The sequence below is a fragment of the Eimeria tenella genome, genomic scaffold (assembly GCF_000499545.2).
Source record: "Eimeria tenella Houghton genomic scaffold, Eth_scaff102, whole genome shotgun sequence".
NCBI classification, from domain to species: domain Eukaryota; phylum Apicomplexa; class Conoidasida; order Eucoccidiorida; family Eimeriidae; genus Eimeria; species Eimeria tenella.
This window is the reverse complement of record NW_013541462.1, coordinates 89,073-103,381: the sequence shown is the minus strand read 5'-3', so window position 1 is coordinate 103,381 and position 14,309 is coordinate 89,073. Positions and strand designations below refer to the sequence as shown.

Sequence of the window (14,309 nt, the reverse complement as noted above, 5' to 3'; positions counted from 1 at the left end):
TGATGACCCCGTTGTACTTCGAGAGATGAGCATAGACACCTGGGTGGCAATGGGGGACGTGATCAGCAGAGTAGCCTGACCACGTTAAAAAATGATATAAGTGCTGCTGAACAAACTGCATCTTTGTTCGGGGCGTTGGGGAGAGCCGGTGATTGCATATTCGCCAAAATTGAGGTAATATGATGCCTCCACGTGCAATGTCGGGTGTATTGGAAAAGCCAACAAGACAGACTTGCAATGCAGCGCGAAGACCGAGGGAGGGCGCATCGGAAAGCGAAGCAGCAAAAGCAATGATGTGGGCACCTGCATAGTAATGACGCACTTGGTCAGCGTGTAGGTCAGTTGGCGTATCATAATTATAGAGGCATCAGCATGTGAATGCACTGGAAACTAGTGGAACATAAGCATTGAAGTTGGAAAACGCAAAGGTATAGGCAGAAGTAGAGCCCATCCTACTGGGCTTAATTTACCGGGGCTCCGCCCTCAGGTATAAGCTTTCTGTAATGGAGAAAGGACCTGAGTGCGAGTGCAGTATGTCAAGGACCGATGAGCCCCTTTCGACAACTACACGGTCGCACACTATTAGCAGGCCGACGTGGGTCTGCAAGAGAACTTTGAAATACTGGAACTCCCACTGTAGGTTTCTCGGTGGTCTGCACTTGCACATTTGCATGGAGTTAGAAGATCTGCTGAAAGCAACAGGCGCCAGAAGACGAGGGAGAGCCAAAGGCCATTACTTCAGCTGTATTCGCGAGACGCACCACCGAAGTAGCAAGGCTCTGGCTAATGTCTTTTCGAGGCTCCATAAGAAGTACTCATACACGTGGATCTTCAGCACTTTTGATGCGCGGGTTCCACAGACGAGCGGATACAGGGGAGGCTTCAGAACCCATAGCCTTCGTGTCGCGTCTGGAAAACAAACCCACAAAAAAGATAGGCTAGCGCAGAGGAATGCGCAGGAGTTGGCCTCGACTGACCTCGGACGAAACGGAGCAAACTTGTCCTCTAGCTTGTCAAAAAGTCCTTAGAGCTGTCAACGAGCAGCATCAGCTGTACGCTGATTCCTGTGTGGCCCCCTTTCAGTCCGTAGAATAAGGTGAGAACCTGCAGGCTAAGCCTGACAAACTGATGTGCCTGTCGACATCAAGCTGGGAGAGAGCTCCCTCAGCAGGCCAAGAAAGCATCCTACCTGCTGATCTTCCAAAAAACGGATGGAAAATGCCTCAATTCAGTTTGCCTTGAAACATATGAGTAGCTTAACACAGAAGCCTCTCAATTCGATGCTTCCCTACATCCAACGTTCGCCTGACTAACGTCTTTGCAGCATCTACCCCTCTTAAACCCACAGCTCTGGGGAACCCACTTCTTTGAACGCCTCTTACAACGGTCTGATGGACTTATTCCACTAACGTGTTTCCTATAGGCTATGCAAATATAGCTATATTTTTCCACTGCATGTGCTCCCAGGGGCGCAGCAGCTTGCGACCGTTCAAGATACGCTACAATCTCCATCAACTTTAACTATAGGCTCTGCTAGACGTCTTAAGGGTAAAAATACTATGTAGAGGTCAAAGGGATCGCTGCACGGCGACTTCATGCGAAAACTGAAACGAGTGCCACCTCTTCAGCTACCTCACCATTGCCTGGCCATGGGGAGAGCCAGTGCCGGGCTCATAAAAATGAGATTCGAGGAAAGATGAAATTAGCTGGAAAGAACGTGGCCTGCATGCAGTAGTGCATAGCACCATCCTTTGTGAGGCTGGACTGTGACAGCATCATTTCTGAACTAAGACTGACGGAAGACTACTAACGGAGAGCTGACGCGTTTCTTCTTGACAGAGCACATGAAAACATGAAAATTTTAGCCTTGAGTTCTGCTGGGCGCATGTTAATTTCGCATCCCGATACAAGCGAAACTAAAACCTGGCTGACTGACCGGAACCAGGGAAGCCACTGACCAGCTACGAAGACTATAGGGAAAACAACAACCTGGTCTAGGGGTTTAGAAGAAAAGGCTGTTCTAACGTAGCTGAGCCAGGTGCCACAGGCATCGATTCGAATGTACTCGGGCATCAGCCTGCCCACAATGATGTCTGTAACTTCGAGAAGATTGATGCTAGTTGCGGGCTGCATTGCAGGGTTGACACCAAAGGGTCCTGCTCTTCCTGGCCAAGTACCTCATCCTTAAAAAAAACTATAAGATACCAAAAATCATCTCTAGTACATCACAAGAGTGGCCCTGCACGTGGAATCGTGAACCCTCGTAGTCTCCATGAAGCGCATTCAGCTAGTGTATTCGACGCACAACGAGCTGGCCATTCCAGTGAGGTGTTCACTCGCTTTAGGTTCTCCGAGGAATCAAAAGAAGTTTAAAAGATGATAAAATGCTGGCGGAAAGAAAAAAGTCCTGGGCACAATCTATGTTAGTGCTGCTGCTGGTACTAGCAGGTGTAGCTTCCGTGTCAAAAGGAGTTGCCGCTCCAGTTGGCGCTGCGCCGACAGGAGGAACAGTAATAGTAGTAGCCCGGGTGTAAAACTGGGTATTTAGGCATAATTTTTATCTTGGACTGCAGCAGGGAACAATTACATCCTCTGTGTCTGCTGCCACGGGGCCCCAGCCTTCTGCTGTCTCCATACAGACTTGCTGCAGCACTGCCAGCCTCCGCTGCTGTGCATTAGCCCCGCTGGAGCAGCAGCTGTTGCTTCTCCTTGTCTTGTTTCGTACCTCGTTTCTTGTGGTTTTATGTAGTTGCCGCCTTTTTCATTCAGTTGCGCGTCTGCTGCTTGCTGCGGCAGCAGCGCAGCAGCAACAGCGCAACTCCAGCAACGGCAGCAGCAGCTGCAGCGGGGCAACCTGCGGGGCAGCGTAAACAACAGCACCGCTTCCCCTCCCTTGTGAAGCTCAGCGAAAGCCTGCCTAATCTCAGAGTCTCGCATTGCCGCCGCAGCTGCAACAACAGCCACAGCAGCGGCAACAGCGGGCATCCAGCAGCTCCAGCGGCAAAGGCGGTCTGGTAGGGGCAGAACCCGTCTCGCAGACCGCACCATTTGTTGCAGCATCACACAGACTACATATTGTCTTCTTTTGCCTCGCCCGCGCTGCAGCAGCAGCAACGGCCGCAGCGGCAGCAACAGCAGCAACGGCAGGCGGAACACAACCGCCGGTTGCTTTTGCGTGGGAACAGCTTGGTGACGGCACGGAGCAGCCCAGTTGCTCCCGAAAAGTCATTTCCTGCCTTCAGGCTGCTGGGAAGGTACCCGTAGCAGCAGCAGCGGTAGCAACGTCGGCGTCCGGGGCTGAGCAATTGGCAAACGTAATTGGTCGTCTCACTGACGCGTCTGTCGCTTCCTTGTCCTTCAGAAAAGCGACCAGAGGCAGCAGTTAAGGAGGCAGTTATAACCGCATGCAGCCCCCTGGTGCCCTGGATAGCGCCTTCGTTGTCTTATAGCCAGCACTGGATTCGGCTTTCCATTGGTGCATCGGCGCCTCTGCTGCAGAGTTCGTGGCTGCACAAGTTGTAGCAGCAGAAGCCGTCGGGGCTCAGCGAAATCGCCGCCAGTTGTTCTTTACCGGTGCCCCACAGCACAGCAGCAGCTACTTCTCATTTGGTGCCTTCATTTGTTGCTGCAACAGCACAAGAAACCAGTGTAGCGCCATTGGCACTAGCAGCCGCAGCAGCAGCTGCTGCAGTCCGAAGCAGCTTCCCAAGGCGCTGGCATCGAAATTTGCCTGCAACGTGGAAGCGTCGTTTGACGGTGGCGCGCAATGGACTCGCCTCCAGCGGCTGCTGCGGCAGCAGCCCCAACCTCCCCTGACCAGCAGCAGCGGCTGCAGCAGCAGCGGCAGCAGTACGAGAGAAGTTTTCTCCCATATCCTCCTCCGCCGCCGTCTTTCCCCCCTTTTCCAACTCCCATTTCAGCTGCGGCCACAGCCGCAGCAGCTGGCGAGCAGTCAGTGCATGTATGGGGCGTGAATTACTTTTGTCGCTCCGTAACGCTTGCCGCGACTGAAGCTGCAGAAGAGGCTGCGGCTATTGCTGCAGCAGCGGCAGCAGCAGGAGATGGATTGAAGCCCTTCAGCGCCTCCCCAGCAACTGTAGGAGGCCTTTTGAGGGCGCTGTTGTCAGAGGAGTCGCTTTCAACAGATCCGTTTCTTGCTGCTTCCATTCAGCCCGGGGAGTGGTTGCTGCCTCTGTCGGTGCTGCTGCAACATCCTGCCATTCTTTGCTGCGGCGCGACTAGGGAGACCCTTCTGCAGGCCATCTCATCACTTCCTGACATCGCGTTTGTGCAGCGCCAGCGGCAGCAGCAGCAGCAGCAAGAGCGGGGCTCTTCGCTTTCGCCTGCGCTGCCTGCAGCAGTGGAAGCAGCTGAGGGAAGCGAGCAGCAGACGCAGCAGCAGGACGGGGAAAATGGGGCTTCACCAGAGAGTGAAGACAGCACGCGTAGTGCGGCTAATGCGGAACCAGCGGTGGCAGCAGCAGCAGCAGCAGCAGCACTGAGGGAAGAGCCGACTACTAGGAGCGGCTCGGCCGCAGGGAACGCGAGCGGAGATGTCAGTCCCTTCACAGAGACGACTTCAGCCACCCCTTGCAGCAGCAGCAGCAGCAGCAGCAGCGGAATGCAGGAGTTTCTGTCGCTTGCACGTTTGATGGAGAAGGGAAGGAACACCCTTGTCTTACGAAACTTGCCTCCAGAGACAACTAAAGAGGACATTCTTGCCATATTGTCTAGGGCCCCGTCGCTGCTGCAGCTGCAAGAGGAGAACCGGAAGCAGAAGTCGCAGCAGGGGAAAGGTGCGAAGGACGAGAGCCCAAAGAAACAGGAGCTGCAGCAAGAACAGAGGCAGGGGGAGGAGCAACAGCAGCAGCAGCAGCAGCAGCAAGAGGATGCGGATCACAGCTGGTGCAGCATCAGGAAGGACGTTAATGACACTTGGTTTGTCTCCCTGAAGGGCTCAGCCCCCACTCAGGATGTTGCCTTGTGGCTTCGCACACAGGAGCTCAATGTAAGTAGACAGGCAAAAGAGGTGTAGAATTATGACAGCAACCAGAGAAACAAATAGGTTTAAATTCATTCAAATCGGGTCCTCTTTCTCCCCAGTCTACTCCCTTTTAGGGGTGCCACAGAGCAGTTTGTTTCTGTGTCTTGCTGCTGCTCACTTTTCTCAGGGCAAACCCCTACAGGTCGGGATCAAGGCTTCCCACGCGCTGCACCGCGTCGTCTCCGCGCAGGCGACAGCAGCAGCAGCAACTGCAGCAGCGGCGGCCCCGCGTTTCTACCCGGCTCCGGCTGTCGCTTTGGCAATGGGCCCGCATCCTGCGCCCTTTGGGCCGCCTGCAATAGGCGCAGCTTTGCCAATTAACACAGCGGACATGGCTGCTGCTTTCTTGCCGCAGCAGAGGCGCACGGTGAGGCCACAGAGAGGCAGCAACCGCGGCACGCGCAATGCAGGAGGCTTCACTTCGCCGGGTGCTTATGTTCCCGCCGGGAGCCCGCAGAGCCCAGCCCAGAGAGGGGGAGGTGGCCAGGGGAGCTCTCTGTCAGGTGGCCCGCATGGGGCAATGGATGCGTACAGCAGACTCCCATATTCACATCATATCCCTGGCTACCCGATGGAGGGGGACTTCTACCCGTTTTTATGGCCGCAGAGTCCGCTGCAGCGGCAGCATATGCTGCAGCAGCACCACTTGCTGCAGCAGCACCACCTACTTCAGCAGCAGCAGCACCTGATGGGGTGCTGCTGGATTCCTGCCCTGCAGCAAACCCCAACTGCTGCTGCAGGGGTGCCGCCTACCAGTACGCAGAGGGGAAATGGCGGCGACGGAGCAACATCAGCAACAACCCCGTCAGCTGAAGGAGAAGAACCACGAAGAGCACAGCCCCAGCTGCACCAGCAGCTGTATTACGCGCCAGCTGGCTTCGTGTCCCCGCACATGTTCGTCCCTCTGCCTTACATGGCAGCGCGGCCGCTGCAGCACTACATCCAGCAGCAGCCTCAGGGCTTTCTTTCCCCGCAGCAGCAGCAGCAGCAGGGTTTCAGGAGCAGGGGCGGCTACGCAGGCAGGGGCCGTAGCGGCAACCGATGGTGGGGCCCCGGGAGAGGCTCTGCCTCGGCAGGAGTCGTGCGAAGCAATCAAGCTGGAGGTAAGCGCCGTGTGCTTTTCGTGACTGGCCAACAGCAGATTTTGGAGTTAAAGCGTCAAGTGCAACAAAGCAACTGTGGTCCTTGTGTGAATTCAGCAGGTGGTAGCCGCGGTGGCGGGAGACGGAGGGGCTCGGGAGCCCCATGGAATGCAAGAGGAGGTCTTTCGACGGCGGAAGAGCAACAGCAAATGCAGCAACAGCAACAGCAGCAGCAGCTTGGCAGCTCAAGCAGACCTACAGCGGGGACAGATTCTAGCGGCAGCAGCTCGGGTAACGGTAGCGACACAGCAGGGAGGAGGAATCCCGTTGCACCAGCAGGAGGAGTGTCGGGAAGTAGCACTGCGCGCAGCCGACAGCAGCACCTCTCTCTAGAGGCTGCAGACTTTCCTCCTTTAGGGACTACCACTTTGCCCAAAGCTCCCAAGGCGCATGCACAACGCAAGAGTGAGGGGATGCCACGCTGTGCTGCTTTTGGAGCGCACGCTGAATGCTGTTGTGCACAACCGGTGTTGCGCATTGCTGTATGATGATGCAACCGTTGTTTATTTTCTGCTGCAGCGCAAAACATCTCACGAGCTGCAGAGGCAACGGAATCTGGAGCGCCCACTGAGGCGGCCCAACCTACAATGAACGATGTAGGACGAGGCGTAGGGATCCGGGACCAGGGTTGTTAAGGGAGGGCGGATTGCAATTTCGAGCACAGGCCTGCAGTTTATGGTTTAGTGCTTCCAAATTAAGGGTGGGTTTCCGAATTCCTGTTTAGGATTCCAGACTCTCGTTTTTCCTCAGGAGAAGAACTCATCATCGTGAACTGCCCTCGAGCGGTGACCTCTTTTTACGTGACGAGGCACTGTGGTGCAGCGGCATCGGCGGGATCATTAGCAGCAGAGTCAGCAGCAGCACTCGGGTTTTCTGGAGAGGTGCTGCGGTTTTTGGGCAGCTTGCATTCCAGGAAGGCCGCCGACTGATTTCTGCAGGGCTGTTGTCGGCCTCTTGTAGAGCTTCACGCTTTCCCTTGCAAGGAGTAAGCAACGAAAGCTAGAGAGGGGTTTGTCTTGCGCGCACCCGTAGCAGCAGCGGTGTCCGCAGTGTTGCAGCAGACTTTGCCGCCGCACGTGTATTGGGAAGCAGCCAACAGCCGTTTCAGCAGAAGTCTCTGCTGATCATCGCCGCAGCTGTTGTGAGCGCTGCCCAAGAGCAGGCCGCTGTAGCAGGAGCAGCAGCTGTGGCCGCTGTTGCCGTGCCTTCGTCCTCGTGTAAAGAGAGACGCACGGAGAGGAAACTGAGTCTAAATTTTCTGCGGAGCAGAGGAGTGACGCATATGTTTGGGGCCCGGAATGTTTTCTTCTCTGAACCGTTGGGTGCCTCCGTTTTTCCATTGTCCTGCATGACTTGTTGGGTTGCCCGACGGTTGAGCAGCATTCACAGGGGACCCCGTAGGTTAGCCAGGACGATATGTTGTGCTTCCAGGGAAGGGCAAAGCAAGCCCAACCCCATTCTCAGAACTGGGTGGCTGCCAAGGCGGCGTTGCAGAGGGTCCTTTGGCCTTGTTTGCAAAGCTATCTGGGTATTGTAGTGGGCGCCTTCCATATTCATCCATGGCTTTGCGGACAACTTAGTAGCTCCCCCGGTTCCCGTAGGAAGGAGGGCTCCCTCTGCTAGAGTAAGGAAGGGTTTGAAAAGTCCCCCATGGTTGCTGTTGCTGATTTGCTGGGGATGGTTGGGGTCATCAAGGGGACCCCTGAACGGCTTCTGTGGGAGCCTCGTCTCGTCGTTCGTGAATGCGAGGCAGCCGTCAGCTCAGCAGGAGGGGGCATAATGTCACTCCAGGAACCAGCAATGCCTCGCACGTTAGGAGACCCGAAGTATGGATGCAACGATACATCTACATGCATGGATATACAGTAGGACTATGTATATTCATTGTATGTGCATGAGGCTCTTTGAGATATGATTACGCATACTTGACGTTTCCGCGACAATGATATTACATCGCATGGATGTGGACTGGAATTGTGGCGGCCTTCCCACCAGAAGTAAGCCTGCATGTATCTGTGTACACGTATACATGCGTTTCTGTTCAGACACACATGCGTAGATTTGTGTACACTTCCGTGTACATACGCATTTGTGTATAGGTATATGCGTGCATGCATTTGTATATGTGTTGGCTCACTGGTACATATGCATACTGTACATTTATGTATGTAGGTACCCCCATGATGTACATCGAAGTACATACAGACAAACGGCTATGTGTAACTTCACAGCTGCATGCCGCATGTGTGCACACTACACGCGCCTACTTGAGCAACGCCCATATAATTGGGTCCCACCGGTCTTATGTGGGGTTTAGGACCCTCGGAATTGCCGACTGGTTTATAGTGGCGCCGGGGTTTTGGAGGGCTGTCGCTTGGATTTCTTGGGGCCCAGCCTCCTAGCTGCCAAGCCGTTTAGGGGGCACCGGTGATAAATCTTGGGCGTCGCTTGCCATAGATTGTTCTGGGAAGCTCTAGCTGCAGAGGGCGTTGCACATTGGGGGTGCTTGCGCAACGTCTCCCCGAGGACTGCTTTTCCTGGGGTCAGATGTTGCGGGGGGTGGGGGTCCCATGGGCCACTCGTCAGTTCCTCCATTCAAAACGGCTGTGCAGATACAGTACAGCCGCTACTGCTGCTGCATTTTGACCCCTGCGTACCCGTAGATGTTTAGGAGGACGCCTGTTCAGTGTTGAAAGCGATGGAGTTGGATCTAGCTAGGATGCGTACAAAGGGGCATACATTCCATGCGGACAAGCGAACGCTTTTACGCGTAGTCAGTCCGCTCTGTACAGGCTTGCTCAGACGCAGCTGAGCATGGCCACCACGTAGAAGTACTGCTGCTCACTCCAGGCCCACTATGTACTTACTTCGGTGCTTATAGTGCTACTGACGCTCAAGGGGAAGGTGCCAAAAAGCGGAGGAGGTGCGAGTAAAAAGCCCGTGACATTTGCTTCTTCCCGTTGCTCTCAAGCACGGCACCGCCTGTTCTGTGCTGCGTCTCGGTGGATACTCAGCGCGGAGCGGGGCACAGTTGGCGCAGGGCTGCAGAATGCCAGCGCCATGAAAACCCGCTACTGTTGCCGAAAACAAGCCGGCGCGGCGAAAGTGGTATATCAGCCAAAGAGCAGATTCATGAATGGGGACCCGACGGAGCATTGAAATGCCGTGGTGTAAAATGGGTGGAGCCGTACAGGCGAAGAGAAGAGACCCAATATGTGTGGAGCTCACCAGATGGCGAGCAAATACCGTAGCAGTGTGATGTGTACATGCCTCCGTCCACAAAATGTCTTAATCCCGATCTTGCCTCAATGTGCAAAGTTCATTGTGGCCGCGGTTCAAGCCTCTCCAGCTCCTTGCGTTACTCATATGTTCGTCGTTGCCCGTGAAGTATGTCGAGGGGCTTCCTTCCGTTTTCCCCGCCGCTCATCGTGTGCTTTTGTTTAATCACCAGTCGCCGTCCCGGTGGTGTACGTTGTTCTGCCGTGGTGACCAAGTACCAGACGGTTAGCACCGCCAGCGGGCATCTGCAGAGCTAAGCTGATTTCCACTTCACGTACCTCTCATACTCTTGCTGCACAGCCCCGACTGCCCGAAGAAAGAAGCTACTGTTGCTCTGGCTTCTCCACTGCCCGCTGTACAAATTTAAATCTTTACGTTATTGCCGTAGTTCCGATTTTGCGATTACACCGGTCCAGGAGGCAATACAGTTCACATGCGATCAGGGGGAGCAGTGAAGCCCCTCATCTTCAAAAGTGCCCTTCCTTGCGCCTCTACACAGTAGGCAAGCAGCTTTGGCGTACGCCCTAGACTCCGTAAAGGCATAGCCCGAACTTATTATTATTTCTACTTATTAATCATTATCTGAAACGCTAGTCGCGGTCTCCCTCAGCCTTTGAAATGGTGCGAGACTACGTAAATCTTCCTGCATTTATTGCCGCTATTGCTGCTGCTGCCACAGCCGTTGTTGCTCTTGTCCAGCCTGTTCCCGCAGGCGAGAGAGCAGCTGCAGGAGGCGACATCCCACAATGACTGAGCTTCTCCAGCGGCTGCCGCTACACATACTTTGCGGTTTTGGTGTGTCTACAGCTCCCTCAACTGGGAATTTGAGCAGAAGCGTTCCAACTTGTTGACGCAACTGCTCTCTACGTCTCGCTGCCTAGAGGCAGATCAAACCATTTGCTGACTGCGTCTCGCAGCTCCATCCAGGCCTTTTCTTCGGAATCATTTAAAAGTTTTAAGTCCCATGGCATTTTCGTAGCTGTCTGTAGTTCATCTCTCGCATGCGCCAGCCGCCGCTGAAGCTGCGAACGCAACACGAACAACACAGTCGCAGCCGCGGGAGGTAAGCCACAGCAGCTGTTAAGAAAACAACCACACCTACAACATATGGCGAGAGCGTCTCGCCATATGTTGCTACAGTTTATGTGATGTTGACAGCTTTGGACAGGCCGGACTCTACATTTCGCACCAAGTCGGTGGTTTACTAGGCTTCAGGCTAAGTTCGGTGACACATACGTATACATACACGCAAATACCGACGCAAGAATTTTCGGGGGACTTACCGTTTCAGGCGTTTCCGTGTTCCGTTGCCTCAGCCTCCTTTCAAGCTCCTCAAGTGAGGGAGGCTCAATAAATACAAACCTGGCGCCTTTAAAATGTCGACTCCTGATGATGGAGACGCCCACCAAATCTATCTCTAACAGACAGATCTGGCCTAAGGAGCTGGACAGCAAGCACATAAAGTGACAGCACAAACTCCGTATGCCCACGCATGCCAGCCTGCTTCCATTGACGCCCTTGCAGCTGGAGATAGCTGTTTCTACAAGGGCCATAACAGCATAGGTAAATCAGCATGCACGTTAACTAACGGGAGAGTCATCCAATGCGAAGTCACAGAAAGAAGAAACGAAGGGCCCACATGACTCAGTTACAGTAGTATGCAAAGAACGAGAAGCTACAGCAAATCCAAGGAAAAGAAGCAGGATTAAAAAAAGAAGCTGCACAAGAGAAAAAATATACCTTTAGACGGGCAATACAAACCAGGGAGAGCGACACAAACAGCAAGATATAATTAGCAAGACCAAAACAAACTGCTCAGCCTCACGCTATCCTCTGGACCTCCGCCACTGAAGTCGCGTAAACATTGCCCGAAAATTCGGCGTGTTCTAGCAGATCGCCTCTGTCGCGCAGAGATTCAATCTCTTCGCGAGAAATGAAAAAATACTCCCGGCCCTCTTGCTCTCCAGGTCTTGGCTGGCGGGTGGTGTGGCTGACTGAGAAACCGAAAGCCTAAGGAGGAAGCAGCAGCAACAGCAACTGCAGCAGTAACGAGAATGCATTTATATGTTTCATCCCATGGTCAACAAACAGCTGGCTATGACTCAGGCAAAATACTGCAAACCCGCTACTACTACGGACGCCGGCGGTAAGATGGAACAGAAAGATGCAAAAAGCAACAGAGAGACGCGCACCACTGATAAGCCGAATACACTGCTGAAATTGATACGGGGAGAGCAGATCAGCTGGGATCATGAGACAAGGGGAAGAAAACGGCACAGACAGCGAATGGAACCATCCTAGAACCAACTGCATTGGGAGGCAAAAAGGATAATCAGGGTCAGAACGAGAACCAGAACAGAACATCCTGGGAACAATGAAAAAAAAGCCCGTTTTTTCCTTCTCTTGAAGCCTCCACTGCCCGCTTGCCGTAAATTCATTCGCCTCCACAGTGTTCACTCAGATGAAGAGCAGGAAAACTCACATTTGGCCAGTTGGCCCTCAGCCGCCTGACAAGAGTCCCCTTGCCAACGCCGCTTGGTCCCGCTATTATCAGTAGCCGCGGCTCCATAGAAGGGACCGCTGAAACCTCAGACGTCCCAGAGTCAGGGCTTGGAAGGGTCGGCGAAGTCCCAGGTTGCGTGCAGGCGTCAGACGCTGCGATGGCTTGAGGGGCGGCCTGCGCGGAAGGGGCTCCTTTCGGTGCCCCTGAAGTCTGTGCAGACCCTCTCATCTTGAGGGTGTACAAAAATTGGATGCGAGAAAGGGGAGAGTTACTAGTATGTGCTGGAAGATGGTCAGACAGTGTGACGAATAAAGCGCCGCTCTTGCGTCTGCTGTACCAACAGTGGCGCAACTGAAACAGTTGTGACGTAGTGCGGCTGAAAGCAGAAGAACAAAACGCACTAAAATCGTTTACTAGCTTCATTTAATAATAAAATGGATGAAACTTGTTAACTGACCCTTCACGGTTTCCACTGCAGAAGAGACGAGGGGCCCTCATGAGGTCACAGGGCCTCAGTAAGACAGCCAGCCAATATACTGCTGCCAAATTTTGCTGCTACCGCTGGAAGGCAGTGTATGCCCGTACACAGAGCTAAGTTTTTCAGTTTAATAATGCTTGCTTCTTATAACGGAGAGGCCCATTATGCCATGCATTGGTATCTTTCTCCCGTTTCCCACCGTTCCCGGCACACTAGAGACGGTAGGGTTTAAGAGGCACTAGGGCCAAGCAACAACGGGAGAGTGAACCACACCGTGAGACATACGGTGCTACAAGGGGCTATTCTATGCTCCTGTTCTTCCCTGTTTTTCTGCTCTTTATCCCGCTGTCTGCGCTTTCCTGGGATTTTGCCTGGGGTCTCATCACCCCGGCACCTTTGTTTCAAAGATCCTCGGGGCTGCCCCACAGAACATTGACAGAGAAAGGCAGGGGCCCCCTGCCCTCCTTTGAGACACAAATCTGTTCCGTGCATTCCTGCAGGGTTACCAAGACTCCGAGCTCGGCTGCGCCTTTTTCAGACAACCCGAAACGTCACTTGAGAGGCGGCGGAAGCAACAAGCATTTCCTGTCAAGTACCAGTTGTTTGTATGGCAATGCACAACCAAAAGAGACGTGGGGAGGTGCGGAGCCTAGTGGGAGAGAGTTGAATGCAGCCGACCATCATCGGCTTTTGAACTGTTCGCCCGGGGCGTCAGTACACCCCCAGCCAGAAACAGCAACGCCCATGAAACCTGATGTCGTTGAGATTTACGCTGATGGTGCTTGTCCCTCAAATGGCCGTGTTGACGCGCGTGCTGGGATCGGCGTGTTCTTTGGGACAGACGACCGGAGGAACCTGTCAATGCCCTTAGTGGTGGGCCCCCAGACCAACCAGAGAGCAGAGCTTGCATCGATTCTTGCTGCACTGCTTCGGTTTGTAGACTATGACGACGATTCAGCAAAGCAACAGCCTTCTGGCCGCAGCGAGGTGCGTTTGGTAGTCATCAGCGACAGCTCCTACGCCGTAAACTGCTTGGGACCCTGGGCTGCGCGCTGGTGCCGAAATGGGTGGAAAAGTACTTCAGGGAAGCCCGTGAAAAATGCAGATTTGATTCAGGCGATTCTCCTTCTATGCGACAAAAGGCGAAAGACAGCGCCCTCTGGCGCAACGTGGCGTGGGAGTGTCGAATATGAATACATTAGGGGGCACTCTGGAGTTTACGGAAACGAAATGGCGGACAAGCTGGCAGTGCAGGGCGCCAACAGCGCCTGGCCAGCGCATTCCCTAGCAAGCGGGGCAGGTTTCACTCAGGGCCCTGAAGAGGCTGAAGGGGTCCTGGAGACATTTACAGACATCCTCAGGAGAGTTCGCTAAATGTGTAGTAGCTTGCTCCTACAGTGTGTAGTAGAGACCTGGCACAAACTGCCAAAATATCTACTGTTGCCAGATACGCCTAGGCGTACGCACGCAACGCTCGAAATTTGACAGTGTGAGACTAAGGTTTCGGTTCGGTGGTAATGGAATGCAAGTGATAACTGACAGATGCCTGCACAGTAGATTGTCTGTGAGGCCGGAGTCCTTCGAAGACTACATTGAACGGCTAACGAGCTATGCCACAGAGTAGGTACGCCCATGTAGCCGTGGTGTCAGAACCTAGACTCGGGCGAGTTCCGATGCCAAAAACCTAGTGAAAAGACAGTGCATTCTGAGTGTGTTGGGCCGTACATACCAGATTGTCCTCGCTGCAGCACGCAAGGAGCACACGGAAAATTACCGTGAGGGCGAACCCTCTCCAGGGCGTAACAAGCCTGTGTACGCATCCTCTCACGTAAGTAGGCGGCGACAGCCCGTTCCCTAGTTTGC

General features: G+C 53.9%; 3 protein-coding genes across 3 annotated transcripts; 2 read left to right on the top strand and 1 right to left on the bottom strand.

The window, feature by feature from the left end:
* Positions 1–3,766: 3,766 nt before the first annotated feature.
* Positions 3,767–7,115, top strand: ETH_00012725 (uncharacterized protein; the record flags this gene model as incomplete). Its single annotated transcript, XM_013372674.1, has 4 exons — positions 3,767–5,008; positions 5,172–6,147; positions 6,244–6,591; positions 6,937–7,115. 4 exons carry the CDS (start codon positions 3,767–3,769, stop codon positions 7,113–7,115), a joined length of 2,745 nt encoding a protein of 914 aa, XP_013228128.1.
* Positions 7,116–10,328: 3,213 nt separating this feature from the next.
* Positions 10,329–12,196, bottom strand: ETH_00012720 (guanylate kinase, putative; the record flags this gene model as incomplete). The annotated part of the gene is made up of 4 exons (XM_013372673.1): positions 10,329–10,487; positions 10,749–10,908; positions 11,291–11,475; positions 11,948–12,196. The coding sequence occupies 4 exons, from the start codon at positions 12,194–12,196 to the stop codon at positions 10,329–10,331; spliced, it is 753 nt and encodes a 250-aa protein (XP_013228127.1).
* A 994-nt stretch (positions 12,197–13,190) lies between these two features.
* Positions 13,191–13,820, top strand: ETH_00012715 (ribonuclease H, putative; the record flags this gene model as incomplete). The annotated part of the gene is made up of 1 exon (XM_013372672.1): positions 13,191–13,820. One exon carries the CDS (start codon positions 13,191–13,193, stop codon positions 13,818–13,820), a length of 630 nt encoding a protein of 209 aa, XP_013228126.1.
* Between the last annotated feature and the right edge of the window lie 489 nt (positions 13,821–14,309).